The 22938-nt window shown below is 40.7% G+C and overlaps 2 protein-coding genes across 4 annotated transcripts in view; one reads left to right on the top strand and one right to left on the bottom strand.

Moving 5' to 3' along the window:
* Positions 1-999: 999 nt before the first annotated feature.
* LOC139447181 (uncharacterized) lies at positions 1000-20865 on the bottom strand. The gene is made up of 5 exons (XM_071228394.1): positions 20848-20865; positions 6101-6175; positions 4585-4785; positions 3980-4222; positions 1000-1547 (listed from the first exon to the last, which is right to left on the bottom strand). The coding sequence occupies exons 2-5, from the start codon at positions 6165-6167 to the stop codon at positions 1312-1314; spliced, it is 747 nt and encodes a 248-aa protein (XP_071084495.1). The 5' UTR covers positions 6168-6175; positions 20848-20865; the 3' UTR covers positions 1000-1311.
* Positions 20102-22938, top strand: part of LOC139447180 (metalloreductase STEAP4-like) — a 30741-nt gene continuing 27904 nt past the window's right edge. Inside the window, exon 1 of one of the 3 annotated variants that reach the window (XM_071228393.1) lies at positions 20102-20164. Coding sequence is in view for 1 of the 3 variants with exons in the window: in XM_071228386.1 (XP_071084487.1) it covers positions 22380-22397 (18 nt within the window). In the remaining 2 variants the exon portion in view is untranslated. Of the gene's footprint in view, positions 20165-21000; positions 21068-22318; positions 22398-22938 lie in introns of those variants that run through there. The other 2 variants (XM_071228392.1, XM_071228386.1) reach the window with 2 other exon arrangements.

Here is a 22938-nt window from a genome sequence, read left to right as displayed (position 1 = left end):
GGAAAGTGTTTTTTCATACTTATAAACCGTCTTAAAATTGATTAAATGTTACAACGAGCATCTATAAATGAGGCGCTTCATTATAGCGCGTCCTTGAAGACGTGATATCTTAACTTGCACGTGAATTCGCCAGGCGTTCAAGAGCACTTGGATGTGACAAAAATAAAACACAAATAAAATACTTACTTTTAAATGAAAGTGAAATCTTCGGTTTCTAAATGTTTGTGTTGCAATATTCCACTTCTTTTAAACTTTTCAAAACGAAAATTCGCAAATTTTAAAAGTGTTTTTTTTTTGCTTTACAAGATTTTCGACTTTAAACAATCCAACTGTTACATAGAGGTAGTTGTGACGTAACGGCTAGCAGGTACTGCACGTGCAAATTGTGCAGCATTGACAAGCACTTGTTTAAAAGCACGTGTTTGAAACCTCGCTGTCCTTTCACCTGAGACTAGTGATGTCGCTTTTAAATGTCCACGCGGAACTGTACACCTGACATTCAATTTTAATTGAATTAAAATTTTGAATTGCTACTTGTTGTCATTTTTTCACTTTCTTGGTTAAACCTGGAATTTGAGGTTTTACATTCAAAGTAAAACCCCCCGAACGAAAGTAAAACCTCACAATAGGTTTTAATGCCTGTAGAAAGAACTCTCATACTTAATAGAGATCCCAATGAATAGGTTTATAATGGGAGTGAACGCAACATGCCCAGATGGCTTACAGGGTATGTGGAAATTCCAAGGGACATGGTTCAACAGTCAAGTACTTTTGTTTCTGATACTGGCAGAGTATGAAGCTATTGCCAGTTTTAAAAGTAAGTGTGATGAACACGTAATAAACAGACATAAAACATTCGTGTTATTATTGTGGTGAGAGCAAAGTGACCGTGCAGTTTCTGTGATCTAACAAAAAAGTGTGATAGAATCGTCACAATCTCTTAAGAGGAATAAAAGGAAGTATCCCATGCATTACTGTTCCAGCAATGCCACTACAAATGTTCTGATTCCAAAGATGTGTTTACAATCATTTCCTTTTGACGAAAAACTCTCACAAAGTCCGAATTATCCCACTGACAATTTTCTGTATAATATATAAATAATGTTTCCACAACAAATGTCTCGTCTACCAGTTTACTCCCATTAATTGTTAAATGTCCTTTGTAGGGAGAGGTGTTTAAATAGGTTGAACCTGTTCATCAATCCCATTCCTTTTTCTGGGAAATAAATATTGTTTAAATCAAATGTCTAGTCTACTTCAGTTACGATTCAGAGTGTAGTTTCAACGTTTCCAGTTTGAAATGAGTAGTGTTTACAGGCAGCTGTCCAGGGTGTACATGGTCCAGTGGTTAAGTCCGTAAGAATTCTCGGGTACTACTTTGTCCGTTAGCAGACAGTTAGCTTCAGTTGAGGCAGTGGTCCTGTAGCTGAAGTCGATGCAAGAATGACTTTTGTGACAAAGGATGCCACAAGCTCCGGCTGTTACGGCTGATGTAGTCAAGGATGGGATGTACACCCTCCAGTTGGCTGTGGGCGTGTAGTGGGAACCTAGAAAGTAGAAGGTGAGAGCTGGAGAGTGCGTTTGTTAGCCCCTTTCTGTTTTCTAAAAATAATGTTTGTTAGATGAAGAGAACCTTGGGTCGTTGCTCGCAATATCGATCAGTGGATTGCCTGTTCTTGGCTCGAGTATTTAGAGGCTGCCGTCGTATATCTGGAACATTGCTGAGTGCAGTTTTTAACATTGAACAAACACCTGCCAATCAATAAATTTGTGCTGTCAATGACTAATGAGTATTTCAAATGATAAGAATATGAACTGACGTCCAAAAGAAAATTTACTCAAGTTTGAAATCACTCTTGCTCAAAAACAACAAAATATACATGCATGAAGTAAAGTGTATTGAGAAGATCAATATATCAACATAATCAACACTGAAAACGACAATCATACCGCGACCGAGAATGACGTCAGAGCCCCCCCAAAACTCGAGCTTTCACAATCATGGACAATAGGCTGAGTATATATCGCTCATGTTCAATAACAAGTCATTAGTAGCGTGAGTGACCACCAAATGCCTCAATACACGCAAAAACTCTTCGACGCACAGAAAAAGTCAGTCGTCTGATGAGGTCACGTGGGTTTTGACGCCATTCTTCTTGGAGGGCCAAGATCAGTTCTTGTCGGTTGGCTGGAGAGTGTGGTCGTTGTCGAACCCGACGATCCATCAAGTCCCAGAGGTGTTCTATGGGGGACATGTCGGGTGAGCGTGCAGGCCACGGCAGGGGGTTGACGTTGTTGGCTGCGAGGAAGTTAGTGAAATTCTGGCTGTATGGGTTCTAGCGTTGTCATGCTGATAAATGACACCACGTGGCTGCTGTTGGAGAAATGGTAGGACAACTGGACGAAGAATTGTATCCATGTAACGCTGAGCTGTCAAGTTTCCGTCAACGATGACCAGCGGTGTCCTCTCCTGCCTACAGATCCCTCCCCACATCATGACACTCCCTCCACCATATGGTACGACCTCCTGCACGCAACATGCCGCCGTTCCTTCACCCCTTCGGCGGTAAACACGTTGTCTTCCATCAGCCCTAAACATTCAGAATCGACTTTCGTCAGTGAAGACAACCCTCTGCCAGTCACGTCGTTGCCAACGTCGTACAGTCCGGGCCCATCCCAATCGCAGACGACGATGTGGCGCTGTCAATATCTGTCCTCTGTATGGTCTAAAAGCCCTGATTCCATGAGCCCTGAGTCTCCTGGCCACTGTCTGTCGACTAACCCTGTGACCTAAGGCATTTGTCGCCGATGACGTCACTGTCAGGAAGCAATTTCGGAGGTGCAAGGTACGCAAGTACCGGTCATCATGGGGCGTGGTCACCCTTGGTCTGACTGTTCTTTGCCTGTCAGCGGTCCACCCTGTCTGTCTGTAACGTTGCATCAAGTTGGTAACGGCAACACGGGAGCAACCGAAGGTTCGTGCACTATGGGCGTGGGTGGCTCCCATCTGTACCATACCCAAGGCTCGTTCACGTTGTTCGACTGTGAGTCGTGGCATTTCTTTTTTTTATCACTGTGGATGTCTGACTTGCCGTTGCAATCGTTTTATACCCTTACTCGCACGTGCATTTGCAGTTGTCCGTGGTGCACGTGTTTTTCACTTTTTCGCGTGTACTCTCGCAAACATGTAACAGACGAATAACATTTTCTGCATACACTATTGTGAGGGCCATTCAATATATAACCAGCCTAACCTATTTGCTACTGCTCCTCACTTCTTCTTTTTCCACATAACCACCATTGAGGTCTATGCACTTTGTCCAGCGATGTGTGAGAGCTAAAAGCCCGTTGTGATAGAAACCATGGGGTTGTTCGTGTAACCACCCCTCCACTGCTGTCGTGAGTTCATCATCGGACCGGAAATGACGTCCACGCAGTTCTTTCTTCAAGTTTGGGAAGAGAAATTAGTCGCTTGGTGCCAGGTCTGGTGAGAAAGGTGGATGGGGCAATACTTTGAACCCGTTCCGCTTCACTGCGGCAACCGCAAGTCGACAAGTGTGCACTCTGGCATTATCATGTTGGAGCAGCACACCTTTTGTGATCTTTCCACGACGTTTGGCAAGAAAAGCAGTCCGCAAACGGTCCAGGAGATCGGAGTAGTACTCTCCAGTAATAGTCTGGCCACGTGGCAAGTAGTCAATGAGCAAGACCCCTTTGGTATCCCAAAAGATGGTTGCCATGACTTTGCCAGCCGATGGTTGAGTCTTAAACTTTTTGGGACGGGGTGAAGCAAAGCCAGTCCACTGCTTACTCTGTTCTTTGTTTTTGGTTCATAGTGGTGTACCCAGGTTTCATCACCAGTAACAATTCTCTCCATAGAGTTGTCTGCATCCCGACTGCATTGCGTCAAAAGTGCCTGACACAATGATCTACTCTGGAAACAGAGTTGTTAATAACACTCTACTGGAAGCATACTCACGGTATTGTTTTGTAGCCCCGATTCCTTGAACATCCACATGTCCGATAATGAGCTGTACATTGGTGGTAGATAGCCTTGTGACACGGACATAGCGGACAGGGAATGTGGCATTGCAGGTGAAGGTGAACTCTTCCCCAGCAGTGACAGTGCTAGACACATTCCCACACCACACCACCTGGACATCAGAGCAGAGGCTGACATCTTTGTTCATCACCTCCACGAAGGCATTTCCCATTTTATTATCTGCAATATGTAAATAGAACAGCATTCACTTTTATTTGACTATAACGTTAGGCTAAGGAGCATGTGGTTAACTTCTAACTTGCATGCAAAAGGCTGTGACATGAAGTTGACACAATGTTCAAACAGAGACATTATATTACTTCCGTGATATAAGAGATATTTATGCCATGTAAGTAAGGTCCTGTACGCAAAATTTAAGCATTCTATGTTTAGTTCATTTACTGGCCGGCAATACGGATACTGAAAGGATAAAGACATCGCGATCCAAGCAACTAGGTCACCAATGGTGAGGTCTTGAAAAATGTTCACACTGCACTAAGGATTACTCGTTCTTTTACATATTTTTGTTTGTTTGAACGTACACAATGCATAGGGGATGGCTGCTGTGAGGGTGATGCTGCTGATGGTAAAGTAGCCCCTCAGGTCGACCTCCCACCAGGGCAAGTTGCCAGACTGTGTAGCTGATCCTATCCTCGAGAAGGTCCGATCGAGGGCGTGGCTTGCATCATGTTCTCCATAAGTGGTACTTTGTTTGGCGTTTTTGCCGAAAGCAATGCTTTCACCTGAAAGAAGCGGCAGAGATGAATACCACTTATGAATATGAATACGAATTAAGATGACCGCATTCATGTTGACAAAATGATGATCTCATAGTTATTTGATCTGATACAACGTTGACTGAGAGGTATTTTAAAGGATGTTGTAACAAATACTTTAATGAACTACAATAGCATTCTCTAAGTTGTGGCATACCTTACAGCAGTCACTGGTTATCTTAGTGACAATCACGAATCAGTTAACTTTTGTCGGAGATGGGTTAAGCCACCTTGGATTGCTTGTGTAAATTCTGCCGATGTCTAGATCTGTATGTTCCAAGTTACTCAAAGCATAACAGGATAACATATCACCACATAGGCAATGTTATAGAATCGTATCAAGCATAAATGCATGCTTTATTTCGATCAAAAAGTAACCCGTTCGGCTGTAATTACACCATGTAGATTATTAAATGAATGGAAAGTATGTGGTTGTAGCTTTTTAGCCAATACTTAAACCAATCAAATTGCTGTAGAGTGGTGGTTTTGCCCTCAATAAATAATATAAACCTGCATCATGTCTTGGCCTCTGACCTACGTTTGGTTGGCCAGGATATTCCCATAAATCTGTTTCAGCTGCATCAATCCCAACCCCGAAACGAGTTACCAATGTGAAACTGTCCCAATCACTGATATATCAAACCTACTAATCACATGTGACCCGTGAAGATCCGGGGTAGAATAGGTCTTCAGCAACCCATGCTTGCTGTAAAAGGCGACTAAAGGGATCGGGTGGTCAGACTCGCTGACTTGGTTGATGCATGTCATCGATCCCAATTGCGTGGATCGATGTTCATGCTGTCAATCACTGGATTGTCTGGTCCAGACTCGATTATTTACAGACCGCCGTCATATAGCTGGAGTATTGCTGAGTGCGGCGTTAAACCACAAACAAATAAACAAAACAAGCTAAGCACATGTTGTTATATCCTATTGTGTTAACCACAGGTTTGTAGTGTGTGGTAAAATGTCACTGGTACAATCACCGCATGAAGCTGACAAAAAGTATTTTGGAGTACTAATTGCGTTTGAGCAAACTATTGTCAATTCAAATGTGTTTCATATTCTTAGGGCGGCACTGGATTTTGTGATCAAAGACACTCTCAGAATTAATCAATGTTGCTCAACGTTTAAACAGTTGTATCGGTATCTCTTCCAAATGTTAGCATTATGTTACATATTGAATAATTATGTTTTATAATCTCAGTGAGTTTATACTCTTGACTGAGTAATTATCAAAGCTAAACATTTTGTCTTACGAACCTAAAACATAAAGACTCACCAACTGTGTTCTGCAGTCTCGTGATACTAACATAGAATATCACACCGGCGAGTGCCTGAACCGACATCTTGACGCCTGCACCCAGAATGAGAAGAGGAAAGTGTGCATTGCAACGTGGATATGGAAACTCGATGTCAGCTGAGAACGTCTCTTTATTCTCAACATACATAATTAAAGACTACCGCCTTGTGATGATACAAGAACGCATCATGCGTCAACAGGATGTGTTAGGCCAACATTGATTATACTTTGTGTATTAACAGGGTGTTAATAAAACTCAAACCGAACAACTAACAAAAAATGAAGAACTTTGAAAACTACTGGACCAAATTGTTTAAAAATGCAAAATGTTTATGCATGTACTTTCTATTCGCCCTTAGTTCTCATAGACTTTAAAAAAACCCATTACAAGTAAAACAAATATTGCGAATGTTTTCTCAACACAAACACATAGAAAAGAAAAAAATATTTCATATTCGTTCGAATTCATCATTTGTTGACAAGTTTTGCCTTCCGCCCTTACCGAATTCATGAATTCCCTTTTTTCTAATAATTACCAGCAAGAGCAATCTTATCTGATAATTATGTATATATGGAAGTACAAAATCACCAAGTGTAGGTGTGTGATAATACCATCCAAAATAAAGTAATACTGTTGTATTACAATAAAGCGACAAAACCCATTCCATATCCAATAGAAATCTTTGCATTAAGCAGAGTCGATTGTACGATACCGACTATGTCATGACCATGTGTGTATGAATCACCATCTTATAGTGATTGTACCAGGTGTTCGCGAAAAGCTGAGCATATCCTGCCCCACCGGTGGCACTCGTCACAAACACATGCAAAGGGAAGTCATCTGCTCACCTGAAAATACACAGGAACACATGGTAGAAGTCAAAATAGGGAACGACATCGGACATCATTTTTGTCACTGATTCGTCAATTTTGGAAATGTCCTCCGCATGTCTACCATAAACCTTTTTGAAAGCATTACTGAGGCCTTGAATGTTGTAACCTTGATCACACAATGTCTGAGCTAGAGGCGAGTGATGCTCTTTACAATCTTGGTAGAATGAGGATGCTCGATTGTATCTCAAAAGTTGTGAAATGTAAAGACCAAAGGCTGGCGCTTCTGGATTAATGCTCGACAGCGTTAAATTTTCTTAGGCCAATTTCACAATGTTTCTTCTCATACACTCGCCAAGCATATCTGCCTCACCCAAAACAAAATGGTTAGCACTGGTTCACAAACCAGAGTAACGCCCCTTTGCACATTTGCAAGAAATTTATCGAAACACTCATAAAATATCCATATCTTGCTCGAACAGGTCCCAAGCAAAATGTGCTGGTCGCACGAGGCGGCTAAAAGGATCGGGGGGTGGAATCGATGACTTCATTGATTGCGTACCCCCAGGGCGTAGATCGTTACCCAGATTAAGAATCACTCGATTGTCCGGTCCAGCTACTATCATTTGGTGGCCGCGTGATACAGCTGGAATATTGCTGGAGTGTGGCGTTGACCAACAAACAAGCAAAGAAACAAACAACACAGTCCGTGTATCCTTATAATATTATCCAAATAAGAAGGTTACACCATATGCAGATATGTTTTTATAAAAAAAATGAAGTTGAACGACACATTCTATACCGCTTCACGATATGCGCGAGAATGTATTTTAGATATGAGGTAAAGACCGACGGACTACTTCCACATTCACAGAGGAAGCAATGGGAATTTCCTAATAATACAGATCTATTGTTTTGGATCAAATATTAATTTTGTTATCGGGGTTGTGCACACCTTAGAAGAAATGAGAGTCTTTGACTGCATGCCAGATGTATGATATAGAATATTCTCGTACGACCAATCCTGTAACGAATGTCGCCCACTCAGGCTATCGACGCTACATACCTAAATTGTCAAGAAAATAATTCTGTAGTTATCTGTGAAATTACTTCAGAACCTATTCGAAACATTTTTATAATGACTTTTAAAATATCGGCACACAGACCGCCTCCATGGAAGGAGGGGAGTTGGAGGTTCGATCCCAGGCCGCGTATTACCAAAAGACGTTAAAAGATGGTAATTGATGTCACCCTGTCTTCCTGGCGATAGGCATTTAGGGGATAAAACAAGGCCTGGTCGGCTGGGAGTCAGTATACGTTTCTGAGTGGGGTATCCATGGCATACTGTGGTATGGTATTTCAGTGCTTTAGCGCTATATTATCCGGCATTAGTGAGCCCGTTTGACGTCACCAGCTTTGACGTTCATATAGTTCGTCTGTGAAGAATCATACTGCATGGGTGAAAATGTATTCTTTAAAATCTAACATACAGCGCCCTAATGAAGGGTCATGTGGATTTCGAATGCTTAGCGTGACCTCGAACCTAGGCGTAGCTACCCTCTCATCTGACTCGAATCATTCGACCTCGGGGCTTTGCGTTTGCCGGGGTCGTTACGAAGAATACTCGGACATAACGCACCTAAGTGACGTATCACCACAGGGAGGGGCAGGTATAATGATAACTCTGCACACAGCAAACGAAAGAACTGTGCTTTAGCGCTATATTAACCGGCATAAGTGTGCCAGTTTGACGTCACCAGCTTTGACGTTCTTATAATTCGTCTGTGAAGAATCATACTGCATAGGTGAAAATGTATTCTTAAAAATATAACATGCAGCCAAGGAATTAGCGGTTAGCGCCCTCATCAAGTGTCATGTGGACTTCGAATGCTCAGCTTGACCTGGAATCAAAGCCCATCTCCCCTCTCATCTGAATCGAATCGTCCGATCTCGGGGCTTTGCGTTTGCCGGGGTCGTTACGAAGAATACTCGGACATAACGCACCTAAGTGACGCATCACCACAGGGAGGGGCAGGTATAATGATAACTCTGCACACAGCAAACGAAAGAACTCCACTGATAAGACAAGATAAGTTGAGTTGTGACCTTATGATTAATCCCGTATATGATTTTGTATGAAGTTCACCCACTGGCCATACCATTGTGAAGAAAGGGGTAGCGGGTGGACCGCGACAAGTAGTACGATGGATATGTGCGTGTTCTGTCACGGCTGACAAGTCCCAGTGGCAAGTTCAATAACACATAACAGTACGTGCTGATGTTAGGCACCCGATGACTGTGAAAATGATGACAGCGAATTTGCATGGATAAAACTATGAGAAGTCTCGTAAAACTGAAGGGAATTCCTTTGCTGTAAAAATTTAATATCTTCTTACCGAACAGAGAAAAGAAATATTTGTAGATTCTTTCTCCATGTAATTTAAGACATGACAGGCATTCTTGAGCCTGATAATGCATGATTTGGCCATGGTGACTTAGCGTTCACATGTTTATGTGTTTGTAATAAAATTTTATCAAACGACTTTTACAGAATTCTGGTCAAAGCGACCTCTTATCAGTCTCATGAGCAACACGGGGGGCACGGGTGGCCCAGTCGTCTAAGGCGACGCGATTCGCTGTGCAGAGTTGCGTCCCTTGGGCATGCCAGAAACCTATGATTGTGGGTTCGAATCCCGGTTCGCCTCGATTTTGTTTCTAGGTTTGTCAGCACCATACCCGTGCTCGTGGGTTTCACGGAAGTGGTAAACGTCTAAGACCTGCATCACTTTGGGCTTTCCTCCCACATTAAGCTGACACGCCGCGATATAACTGGAATACTGTTAAAAGCGGCGTTAAACCCAACTCACTCACTCACTCACACTCACGAGCAACACGCGTGTCCATGGGAGCGCAGACAACTTCATCGTCGTGTCCTGCACGTGCACAACATGAGCACACACTCTTTACCCGTTACAAACAAAATAAGTTTGCCCAAATTCCGTGCTCTGCCAACTTAAACCCGTTTGGTGAGTTGGTTCAATTTATCCTTGATTAACAGTAAATATATTCGTGTTACGGCGTAGTATATCAACGAGAAGATTCCCATTTTAGAATGTTTATCATTGATTGGTTGTCTTGGTCGTTCTTTCGGCCAATCAGATCAGTCTTTCTGCAGGTGATCATTCTTTTCCACAACATCGGAATTTTGTTGTTGTCAACTTTTGTGAATGTACACAATAACGTGATTGTGTCAAACAGGAAGAACGTGTGTGATAAAACAGTAGGCGTCTAACCTCAACATGTCTAGCTTCGTAAACTTCATTCACATATTCATCGGGTAGAAAGGACAAGTACATGAGTGTAATTATTTTAGAATATGCACTATGCTATAAAGGACCATTTAAAATTCTGGGGTGGCCTGAGATTATTGGTGTAAATACGAGGTCTGGTCAAAAAGTTCTAAGCCTGACTAACTTTCAACTATGGGCTATTTGAGTAGTTCATTGTAAGTGTATTTGGTCTGTTGAGGCCGTTTGTATATTGGTAACAGCCTGTTGAACGTGATAGGGGTCAAAATTGCTCATGATATATATCACAGGACTGTCTGGTCCAGATTCGATTAATCACAGGCCACCGTCATACAGCTGGAATATGGAGTGTGGCGTCAAACAACAAAACGAGCGTTCGCTCGTCACGTCGAAAACGCTGGTTCCATCCCCTCCACCTGTATAATGATTGAAGTTCATTCCCTGTAACCCTTGTACTATGAATCTTCGAACAATGTCGAAATGGAGTGCGACCTCGCTCACTAACTTCAAAATGTATTGATGGTTTGACAACCAGCCTTGAAATCCATAATGGGGATGAACCGGGATTCGAACCCACAATCATAGGTTTCTGGTTTCCAATATGTTGTCATCATTAGTAGTTCATTTTCAGTTTATTTTTTGCACCAACATCGAACATTGACATGATATTCAGTGGACATTGACATGATATTCAGTGGATTATTTTCCAGTGTTAACGTTGTCAGATATCAAATATACGCCACGGGTACCGCCATGGTAAGCAGGGGCGGTCGGGTAGCCTTGTGGTTAAAGCGTTCGCTCGTCACGCCGAAGACCCGGGTTCGATTCCCCACATGGGTACAATGTGTGAAGCCCATCTCTGGTGTCCCCCGCCGTGATATTGCTGGAATATTGCTAAAAGCGGCGTAAAACCCTACTCACTCACTCACCCATGGTAAGCACCACTCCCCCCTACTTTCTTGTCTTAGTAATGACCCCCGTCTTACAATTGATGAACGCAGATGTCACCAAAGGAGGAAAGTTAGTAGATACACCATGTTCTCAATATAAGCTGCGCTAACATAAAACAGCGTGGCATGGCCTTTGAGACAGTATTGGTGTCTAAAGAATGCCAATTTAGATGATCATAAATTCTTAATATATTTATCGTGGCATCCCAACAATGGAAACATGGAAGGGACACTGGCGCGTTGTCGCCCTTACAAAACCAAGTAAACGGTGAGAGTATCAATCAACGAGCGACAATATTTGTTTTTTACCAAACGCTTCAATGCGTCATTGAGCAATCTTTTAAAGGCGAAATATATCGCAATGTCCGGCTTTGTCTGGTTGTGTCACCTTTGCCTGATTTTGTAAGAGGCGTCAAGGCGATGATACCACAAGCTGAATATCCTTCTCCTTAATCAACTGCTCTTACGTGTGTATGCGCACGTCCTGGGATCCCTAAAACTTTTGTCAAACTGCTCTCTTTCCATAAACCGGATTCAGCCGTGAATAGATACTTCGTGATGGGGACAATTGGGTGTTGGCCACTAGAAACGCTTCACATTAAGGTTGAACTCGTCCGTGACATATCTATTTTTGACAATTCTTGTGAACAAATAATTCTTTCTTCCAGTTTGCTTCATTTACCTATGAATCATTTTTCCTAGAACGCCATTCGGCACGGACATTCATGATGGTTTTATGTCTTTTTCATGCTCAACTCAATTCCGGATGGTGCGGGGTTCGTCATTTGTTTTAAGCAGGGAAATAATAACGGTCTTGTTCAAGTCAGGGTTTTCTAGGGGGTAATAGTTTATTTGTCACGAACTAACACTACAATGCTGAATGTCGGTAAATGGAAATGGCCTGGTCAGTGTGACATAAGTTGTAGTGGGTCCCCAATAAGAATACAGCATGCATGTTTGTACAAATGTTTATGTATGAATCTTTGGGGCTTTGGTAATCCTTTGCTAATCCTTTGGTAATCCTTTGGTAACAAACAATTTGTTTTCTGTCAATCCATGTCAATGCGACATTTGTTACAGAAATGTTCCCACATTTTCTCATTTGATGTTTTTAGTGTTTATGTGTACATCTAGTTTGATCCGAACATGGTGTATCAACTATGTTTTATCGACCCGCGAAAAGCGCATACATTTATCACGTCAACCCGTCATAAGTGAATACAGACATGACGAGAACCTGTCAGAAGCGAATACATACATCACATGAACCTTTCACAAATAAATAAACGCATACCAAGAACATGCCATAAGTGAATACATCTATTTCGAGAAACCATGATGAGTGAATAGACTGATATCGAGATTCCGTCATAAGTAAATGGGGGGGCACAGGTGGCCCAGTCGTCTAAGTTGCCGCGATTCGCTGTGCAGAGTTTCGTCCCTTGGGCACGCCAGAAACCTATGATTGTGGGTTCGAATCCCGGTTCGTCCCCATTATGTTTCTAGGTTTGTCAGCACCATACCCGTGCTCGTGGGTTTCACCGAAGTGGTAAATATCCGAGACCTGCATCACTTCAGGCTTTCCTACCTTATTAAGCGGACACACTGTGATATATCTGGAATACTGTTAAATGTTGTGTTAAAAAACTCACTCACTCACTCATTCACAAGTGAATAGACAGATATCGAGAACCAGTCATAAGTGAATAGAAAAATATAGAGAAAACATCATAAGTGAATAGACAGATATCGAGAACCCAGGTATCGAGAACCCATCATATGTGAATAGCCAGATATTGAGAAACCCTCATAAGTGAATAGCCAGATATCAAGAACCCATCATAAGTGAATAGACAGATATTGAGAACCCATCATAAGTGAATAGACAGATATCGAGAACCCAGATATCGAGAACCTATCATAAGTGTATAGACACATATTGAAAACCCATCATAAGTGAATAGACAGATACCGAGAACCCCTCATAAGTGTATAGACAGGTATTGAGAATCTGCCACAAGTGAATACACAGGTATTGAGAACCTGCGACAAGTGAATAGACAGATATCGAGAACCCCTCATAAGTGAATAGACAGTTTTTGAGAACCTGCCACAAGTGAATACACAGGTATTGAGAACCCATCATATGTGAATAGACAAATATCGAGAACTCAGATATCGAGAACCCCTCATAAGTGAATAGCTAGATATCGAGAAACTGTCATAAGTGAATAGACAGATATTGATAACCCATCATAAGTGAATAGACAGATATTGAGAACCTGCGACAAGTGAATACACAGGTATCGAAAACCCAGATATTGAGAACCCAGATATCGAGAACCCATCAAATGTGAATAGACAGATATCGAGAACCCAGATATCTAGAACCCATCATATGTGAATAGACAGATATCGAGAACCCAGATATCGAGAACCCATCAAATGTGAATAGACAGATATTGAGAACCCAGATATCGAGAACCCATCAAATGTGAATAGACAGATATCGAGAACCCAGATATCTAGAACCCATAATAAATAAATAGACAGATATTGAGAACCCGCCACAAGTGAATACACAGGCATTGAGAACCCATCATAAGTGTATAGACAGATATTGAGAACCTGCCACAAGTGAATAGACAGACATCGAGAACCCGTCATATGTGAACAGAAAGATATCGAGAACCCATCATATGTAATTAGACAGATATTGAGAACCTGCCACAAGTGAATCCACAGGCATTGAGAACCCATCATATGTGAATAGAAAGATATTGAGAACCCATCATATATGAATAGACAGGTATCGAGAACCTGTCATATTTGAATAGACAGATATCGAGAACATGTCATATGTGAATAGACAGATATTGAGAACCTGTCATATGTGAATGGACAGATATTGAGAACCATTACCAGTAAGCAGTCTGTTAAGTTATTATTGTTATGTATTATAAGAACTTACTTCCACAGGTTTTCTATACTTACGGAGTTGTATACCTAGAAAATGTGTGCACACTTTGCGATATATTACCCAGTCCCAACATTTTCTTACTTTATATCGCCACAAACGTAAAAAGATATTGATGTTAATTCATAATTGTTTTTATCTATTTCTACCATGGCATATTTAGGAGATAAACCTACTGTGTTTTCATTGTTAATGTAGTCCCACTGTAGCGCTTTAGCTAATCGACAGTGTGCTACATCAAATTTCAAAACGCAGAAGGTTTTTTCCATTCTTCCATGACGGCGAAAAGGTTTGGACAAAGGAAGGTCATTCTGACAAGAGGTCACTGGTAGTTACATTACTTAGTTATAGTTATTTTCAAGCTTAAAATACTCATAGACTTGACAAGTTCAAGATAACGGTTCAAAATACAAAGTTTTTCTTCAAAAAGCCCTCCGATGACATATGTTTGAAATCATCGTAACCTGTTGCGTTTTTTTAACTGTTTGGATTCGCGGATTCATACAGTTTGCACATCGGTTTTTGATTCATACCTCAATGAACCGAAAAAAATACACAGTCAATCCTTAATTTAAATTTCAAGTTTCTTGATTTATTTCATAGAATTTCGTGCAGAATTCATCAACTGGCAATTAAAACCGGCCACAATACTTTCACTAGGAGCACACATGGATCAATACTATGTTACAAAACAAGAAACATCCATATCTTTGACTTTTTATGTGGGAAACATAATTATGAGAAACATAAAAGTGATTTTACAACACTCGGGGAAATTATCCATGAACCACCTTGGCTGAGCCACCAATTCAGAAACTTATCTGATATTGAAATAGCTGGCATAACGCAGGTATCCATACCGTCAAAAGGCATTTGCACAGACCAAGGCCTCGTGAGCTTTCATTTTCTTAATATTAATGCACATTCTTTGGCTATAAAAGAGTGACATAGAATTTCATAGAAATATGTGGGGGGCATCAGATTCAATATGTGCAGGTGTAGGTCCTTTCACGAATAAACAAGAGTTACTTTGTTCATCGAGGCGGCTAAACATGGCGTCTGAAAAACTTTTAAACCGTCACTGAAGAAGGAGGTCGTGCACAATCCTTAACAAAGTGGCGGAACGCTGCCAGTAAACTGCATTTAAACCTTACGCGTACATTGTTTAATTGTATTGCTTTGTGGGACATCTAGCCGCATTGTGTAACGTTATGGCAATGTAGTGACCAGGCAGAGGCTCAACAGACGTGCCATCTCACAGACTAGAGACTAAAGAACAGTGTATATATATGCTACAGTTTCTGTTTAATGCAATTTTATATTCGGGCACGTATCCGTCTGACTGGACGTTAGGTGTTATATTAACCTTGCATAAGAAGAGCAGTTCTAGTCTACTAGCTAATTATCGTCCTATTATATTATTGGAAGTTTCTGGGAAGATTCTTGCTAAAGTTATTAGTAATAGGTTGTATAGATGGGCAGAGCAGGAACAGTTTTTCACTCCGGAACAAGCAGGTTTTAGACGTGGATTCCAAACTACTGATAATATCTTTATTTTACACACAGTTATCAATAAATATCTCTCGTTGTATAAGGTTGGCCTTTACTGTGCCTTCATTGACCTGAAAGCAGCTTTTGATTCTGTAGACAGGACAAGTCTTTTATTCAAACTCTGGTCTGGTAATGTTAAAGGCAGAATGTATAATTTATTAAGAAATATGTATGCAAAAGTAAAGTCATGTGTCTCGCTTGAAAAGGGTTACACTCCATTCTTTGATTGTGCATTTGGCGTACGTCAAGGGTGCCAGTTATCTCCCTCTTTGTTTTCTTTCTTTATCAATGATTTGGTGGATTTTCTAGCCCTAGACTGTCAAAGATGTATAAGTTTAGACTTTATTGAGTTGTTTATTTTGCTTTTCGCAGACGAAATTGTTTTGTTTGACAGTACACCATTGGGATCGCAAAGGAGAATTAACAAACTAGATTCCTATTGTCAGAAATGGAAGCTTAAAATAAATACTGATAAATGTAAAGTTATTGTATTTAGGAAAGCTGGCAGATTGAGGAAATATGAGAAATTTTATTTGGGTAGAGAAAACCTAGAAATCGTTAAATCGTATAAAACTTGGGCGTTCATTTTTTTAGTTCTGGCAGTTGGTATATTACACAGAAAATATTAGCTGAACAGGCATGGAAAGTGTTATCAATAGCTAGATCATCAATTAAGGATTTTTATAGTTTACCACTTAAGGTCTTATTGCATATTTTTGATGTAAAAATTGTACCTATTTTGCTATGTGGAGCCGATGTTTGGGGTTTTCACTCTTCGCCTAATATTCTTCAAGTTCAGGATAAGTTTTGTAAACAAATACTAAGTAATTCAGTAATTCTATCTGCGTATTCAAATTTCTGTTACCAACTAGTTTTTACACATGTGGGTTTTTAACACTATTCATCTAGTCCCTGCAAACTGGTGTCGTGTGGGTTCGAGAGCTTTATAGGACTAAAAAATATACGATACTTCCACAAGAAAGAATGATGGCAAATGATCATGATGTAACTGTCATCGTGGAGTTTGGCAAGGTTGACTGAATGCCCGTTTATAATTTCAAAATAAGTTGCTGATTTGCTAATCGAATACGCAGGGTTACTTCACAATATTTTGATGATACGCACAAGTTTCTTTTGTAGCGTATCTGTAATGTTCGTTGCGTATTTGATACGCTTGGATTATATTTTACTGCGTATTTCTGCATTTCTGATGCGTATTTCACGCAGATACGTAGCTTATCTGGAGCTCTGATTGTACAATGTATATAGATATCAGTATAGTTTAGCAGAGAAAAATATAGATTGTTGGGCACTAAAAGTAAAAAACCTATTGTTCACTTATGGTTTTGGACAGGTATGGATGGAGCAGCGTGTTGTCAATGTCCAACAATTTCTAGTCGAGTTTAAACAAAGATGTATTGACATTGACGTTCAAAATTGGCTATCAGACCTTGGTAAATATTCTAAACTTGAAATGTACAGACAAATTAAGGTGCAGTTAAGCGAAGAAGATTATTTTAATGTAATTAATGTAAAAGCTTATTGCATAGCGTTATGCAAGTTCCTCTGTTCCAACCACGACCTAATGATTGAGTACGGTCGACGTCTCAAACTTGACCGTAAGAATCGCCTTTGTCCCTTTTGTGTAATACCTAATATTGAATCAGAACTACATTTTTGTCTTGAATGTCCATTTTATCAGGACTTAACAGAAAGTCTTATTCTAGAATTTTATTATAAATTCCCATCGAACAATAAGCTTATTTTATTATTCACATCACGGAAAATCACGGTCATAAATAATTTGGCTAAATTTATCTTTTTAGCTTTAAAGAAACGTAGTAAATATTTTGCATAATATGGATGTCCATCATTTAATATTTGAATAAACAGAAACTGTAATCATATTATATGGCGCTTCAGCGCTTATTATGTCAAGTTTCATGTATAATGGGCCGGTGGCCCCTTTACTGTAATAAACACACTCTACTAAAGGGCCAAAACTCAAGCTGGTGGACCGATGGATTGTCGCGTAAGGCGATAACGACAAAGTTTTTTTTGTGCTTGAAAACATGACTTTGCAAATGTATGTGTAGGCAATTAACTTTTGCCTACATGGTCGTTAAACTAATTTTCAGTTAGAATTTTTTGACGTTACATATAAATATACCAAGAAAGCATGCAATGGTTAGAAACCCCCTTGTGACGACAGAATGTAAGAATGACTTAATATGACAGAGGTTAACTTTGGGTGTTTTGGGGTGGTAAATATCCTGTATTAGCCAAGGTTCGCCATTGTAATGTTTATTCCTTATACAATATATTAAACTATCCCAAAACACATTCGCATGATAACAGCTATAGACCGTGGGTAATGTCTGCTGGGACTCAAATGGAAACAAGTTGGCAAAGACTAAAGCTTGTCAAGTTGTTTCACATCGCTCAGTCTATACCCCAAGTGGAGCCCATGCCTACATTGTACTTGTTGGTGGAGAGGTTTCACTGTAATGTAAACACCGGTTTCGGCACAAAACGGTCAATGTTCATATTTTAACATAATCGTACCATATACAACCATTGTTATTTTTTTAATTCTGAATACCCACGGGACTATAAATCTATTAATGCAAGAAACGTAACGTTGGTTAGTGAAAGGTTGACGTGGTAGGGTGAAGACGATGCTGTCTGAAGCGTAACTTTACAGGGAATTGCAGGGTACGTCAACACGACGCGGATCTAAAATAGTTGTATAATGATGCGGATCTGCTGGTGACAAGGAGGAAGGACCATTTGTATATGGGTACTGATGACAGATAGGCCGAGATTTCGCTCAATGTCAACCGCAAAGGTCCGCCTGACCTCAACTTTTCCCGAAAGGAATAACAGGTTTCCTCGAAGTACGTCGAGAACTATAGCCTACATACCGCGACTTGTGGGCACTTTTAGCTACACGAAAGACACGGTGGGGTCAGGCTGCAGTGCCCCTGTCTCTTAGTGCTATGTAAACACAGGTGTGGGTTGTATTCAATACAGCCATTGATAATCTGTACTTCATTCTCATTACCCACGGGAATCCAACAAAGTGAAATTCGGTCAGTGATAGGTTGTGGTGACCGGACTAGATCCATGACAGGGTGAACGCAGTCATGTGTGGAAATATTTATATACCCGGGAATATCGTCACAACACGGAACACTGAGTGCAACATTGCGTCATGACTAGCGGGTACGGGGATGGGGGTGCGGTGTTGGGCTTCACAAACAACACACCTACAAACAAACAAACAAACAAACAAACAAACACACACACACACAATCACACATTCACACCACATCTCAATACAACCAAACACACATAAACAAAGGAACATGCAAACACAATTACACAAACGCATTCACATTATCACAGATACGCACACAAATCATCACACACGTATTCACGCATTCATGCACACACAAACACGTACACAATCACACATCCATGCACACAATAACACGCACATACTCTCTCTCTCTCACTAACTCTCTTTTTCTCTCTCCCCTCCCCCCCCCCCCCCCCCCCCCCCCCCCCACACACACACACACACACACATACACACACTACACACACTCTCTAGCTCACACAAGAAACAAGAAAAAGAAAATCTAAGTGAAATCAAAGCCTCCCAGAACTGAAAATGAAAATAAAAAAACTTGACTCTACACCCCCCCCCCCCCAAAAAAAAAAAACGTGTAGATAGACAAGAAGCGCTGTGTCAGATCATCACGTGGCGTTAGTCGTAAGAGGCGGCTAACGGGATCGGGTGGTCAGGCTCGCTGACTTGGTTGAGGAATGTCATCGTATCCCATTTGAGTAGATCGGTACGAATGATTTCAGTCACTGGATCGTCTGGTCCAGACTCGATTTTTTTAAAGACCGCCGTCATATAGCTGGATTATTGCAGAGTGCGGCGTCAATCAACAAACAAACAAACAAACAAAAATATGTCATGGTTACAGGGCAATTAGCCGTTTAAATTGAATGTCCATTCCGACAAAGTTTGTCCCAAATCGGTCGCTATGACAGTAGCAAACAAGCTGTTTGAAATTTCAACATGTACATGATGCAACTACCATGACACGGTGTACGTTATGGCACGCAGAGCGCTTTTACAGATCATCTCTGACTATGGCCACAACCAATGAACGTAACGCGAGGAAGATGACGAACAAATACCTGCCTCGGTGGCATGTTTTTAGAGGATTTACGGTCATCGACCGGTGACTCTCATTTCTCATGACCCATATTGGTGTCGTGTTTCAGACTCTGATGGAGAACTGCTGAGTTTAGAGAAATCGTTTTCTAATGCATGGCCTGTTGGCTGTATACGGATTCTGATGTAAGTAAACGACTCAACACTTTCTCCAATCAAAACGCAAACAGTCAGGTAAGTTTTATCAAATTAATATTTTTTCAACACTGTTCACAAAATATGATACATTGTCTATAAATGGATGCATGTGCACGAAGATTTTCACTTTCAGTGTCGCGAAGCAGCTTTATAAATACGGTATACATTTAAAGTATATATTGTTTAGGTGTCAGGGATTGTGATGTCTAGCCTTCGATATACGAGTTGGGATGGAGTGAGTTTATAGTTGCTGATTGTTTTGGAAAGTGACCTGTGTTATCAGAAAAATAGTTAAAAGCCCTCTATTGGTAAGTTCGTCAAAGCTGTGATATTTGAATATGATCATGAGTGCACATTTAAAAAAAATAATTCATGTTTAAAGCCCGACTCAGCACTATTCCAGCTATATGACAGCGTTCTGTAAAGAATCGAATCTGGACCATACACTCCAGTGATTGACATTATGAGCATCGATCCACGCAATTTGGATACGATGACGTGCATCAACCAAGTCAACGAGCCTAACCACCCGATCCCGTTAGTCGCCTTTTACGACAGGCTTGGGTTGCTGAAGACCTATTTTACCCCGGATCTTCACGGGTCACGAATGCACTTAAATGCTGCAGTATGATTACTGAGTTTTGCTCCACGAGTCACTGTGACCTTGTTGTTTACGTCCAAAGGACAGTGCTGATTGCACTCTTGATTGACATACTTACGTGCAGGTGTGTAGATTCGTGGACTCATGTCGGCGATTTAGTTAGAGGACACGTGACAACAAAAACGCTATGGGGAAGGAAGACACTGTTGACAATAACCGTATTGTTATGGAGGCTCGCTGATATGCCGATAATGCCCTCAATGAGTCTGTGTCTTGAATAACAAGCTGTGTTTTGTTGAACAGTGGGACTCTTCGTGGAATCTTCTAACACGCACCTTGTAAGTAGCAGCTTTTGTTAGATCGGCCATGGGATACGTTCTTTCCCCGACCAATCATTGGAACACTTCCCGTTTTCCACGTAAAACACCATGAACCCGGCTTCAGGAGTTGTCAGTACATGTGAAACATGGGTTTGAATCCACATCACGAACACCAAAACTTCCCGATATTGCCGACTACAATGGTCGGGTTTATAGGAATAACAATTGTAAAAATAACAATAACAACGACGCTGCTGTGTCTACTACTACTACTACTACTACTACTACTACTACTACTACTACTACTGTGTTTGTTGGTTTGTTGCTTAACGCCACATTCAGCAATATTCCAGCATCACTGCTACTACTACTACTACTACTACTACTACTACTACTACTACTATTACGACTTCTTCTTCTACTACTACTACTATTACTATTTCTGTTACTACAACTATTACTATTACTAATACCACCACTGCTACTACTGCTACTACTACTACTACTACTACTACTACTACTACTACTTCTTCTTCTTCTACTACTTCTACTATTTCTGTTAATACTACTACTACTACTTCTACTACTACAACTACTACTACTACTACTACTACTACCACAACTTCTACTACTACTACTACTACTACTACTTCTTCTTCTACAACTACTACTATTACTATTTCTGTTACTACTATTACTACTACTACTACTACTACTATTACTACTTCTTCTTCTACTACTTCTACTATTACTATTTCTGTTGCTACTATTTCTACTACTACTACCACTACTATTATTTATAGAATCCGAGGTGTGGGTTGGCAATTGCCTACCTAGATTTTTCATAGAAAACAGTTTTATTTGATTTCTAATTTCTGTGATTTAGACCACCCGTGCCCAACTTGTTCAAAGCAGATTGTGGCGTAAAACAATACTCACTCGCGACTCTAGTACATACAAGTATATACAGCTTTGCATACATGTAATATAAAGACGAACTTTACCGTGTATGTATATAACTTGTATAGAGAAACATTCATTCTTGTCTATTTCATATATGATGACCGTAAATGGTCATGTTTTAATGTCGCATATACCTACCACGTTTGTACTTAAGAATCACACACACATGATTCAAAGTGTAAAGCCCAGGATATCAACACAAGAAAACATTTAGATTGCCACGACTGTTATTGGCCAAAAGATCGCCCACTCAATGTCCTTCAGGCGCGATGGGCTGCAATAGACAACCTGTCGTCATCAGGTGTTGATTCGACCTGGAACAGCTGTCGTATTGAGCGCACGAGCGACTCGTGAAGATTGTGCTGTCATGGCGTGCTGTCAGCCGGTGAGTGATTTACTTTGGTAATTTAAATTCGAAATTAAATAAGTAAATGATATGAAATTGACCCAAGGTTTTTACAAATAAATATTTAAACAAGTCGCTATATTCGAAGGAGTTTTGTAAATCTACTGGGCGGTGAACATTATTATTATGTCGTAATTATTCGCGACCTTCGACCTAACGTTTTGTTTGCTTGTAGACTTCACATGTCGTAATTATTCGCGACCTTCGCCCTAACCTTTTGTTTGCTTGTAGACTTCACACGTCGTAATTATTCGCGACCTTCGCCCTAACCTTTTGTTTGCTTGTAGACTTCACATGTCGTAATTATTCGCGACCTTCGACCTAACCTTTTGTTTGCTTGTAGACTTCACACGTCGTAATTATTCGCGACCTTCGACCTAACCATTTGTTTGCTTGTAGACTTCACAGGTCATAATTATTCGCGACCTTCGACCTAACCATTTATTTGCTTGTAGACTTCACATGTCGTAATTATTCGAGACCTTCGCCCTAACCTTTTGTTTGCTTGAAGACTTCACAC

This window comes from Haliotis cracherodii, unplaced genomic scaffold (assembly GCF_022045235.1).
Source record: "Haliotis cracherodii isolate W230 unplaced genomic scaffold, xgHalCrac1.p SCAF_7, whole genome shotgun sequence".
Classification (NCBI taxonomy): domain Eukaryota; kingdom Metazoa; phylum Mollusca; class Gastropoda; order Lepetellida; family Haliotidae; genus Haliotis; species Haliotis cracherodii.
The sequence above is the reverse complement of the archived record's forward strand: the minus strand, read 5'-3'. Positions and strand labels throughout refer to the sequence as shown.

What these genes read in the sequence shown, in the direction of transcription:
- LOC139447181 (XM_071228394.1), bottom strand. Translation starts at nt 6,167, where the DNA reads ATGTCGGTTCAGGCACTCGCCGGTGTGATATTCTATGTTAGTATCACG. An exon ending in GAGACTGCAGAACACAGTTG is followed by an intron (nt 4,786 to 6,100) that starts GTGAGTCTTTAT and finishes CGCTTCTTTCAG; the next exon opens with GTGAAAGCATTGCTTTCGGC. An exon ending in CGGGGCTACAAAACAATACC is followed by an intron (nt 1,548 to 3,979) that starts GTGAGTATGCTT and finishes TCTACTTTCTAG; the next exon opens with GTTCCCACTACACGCCCACA.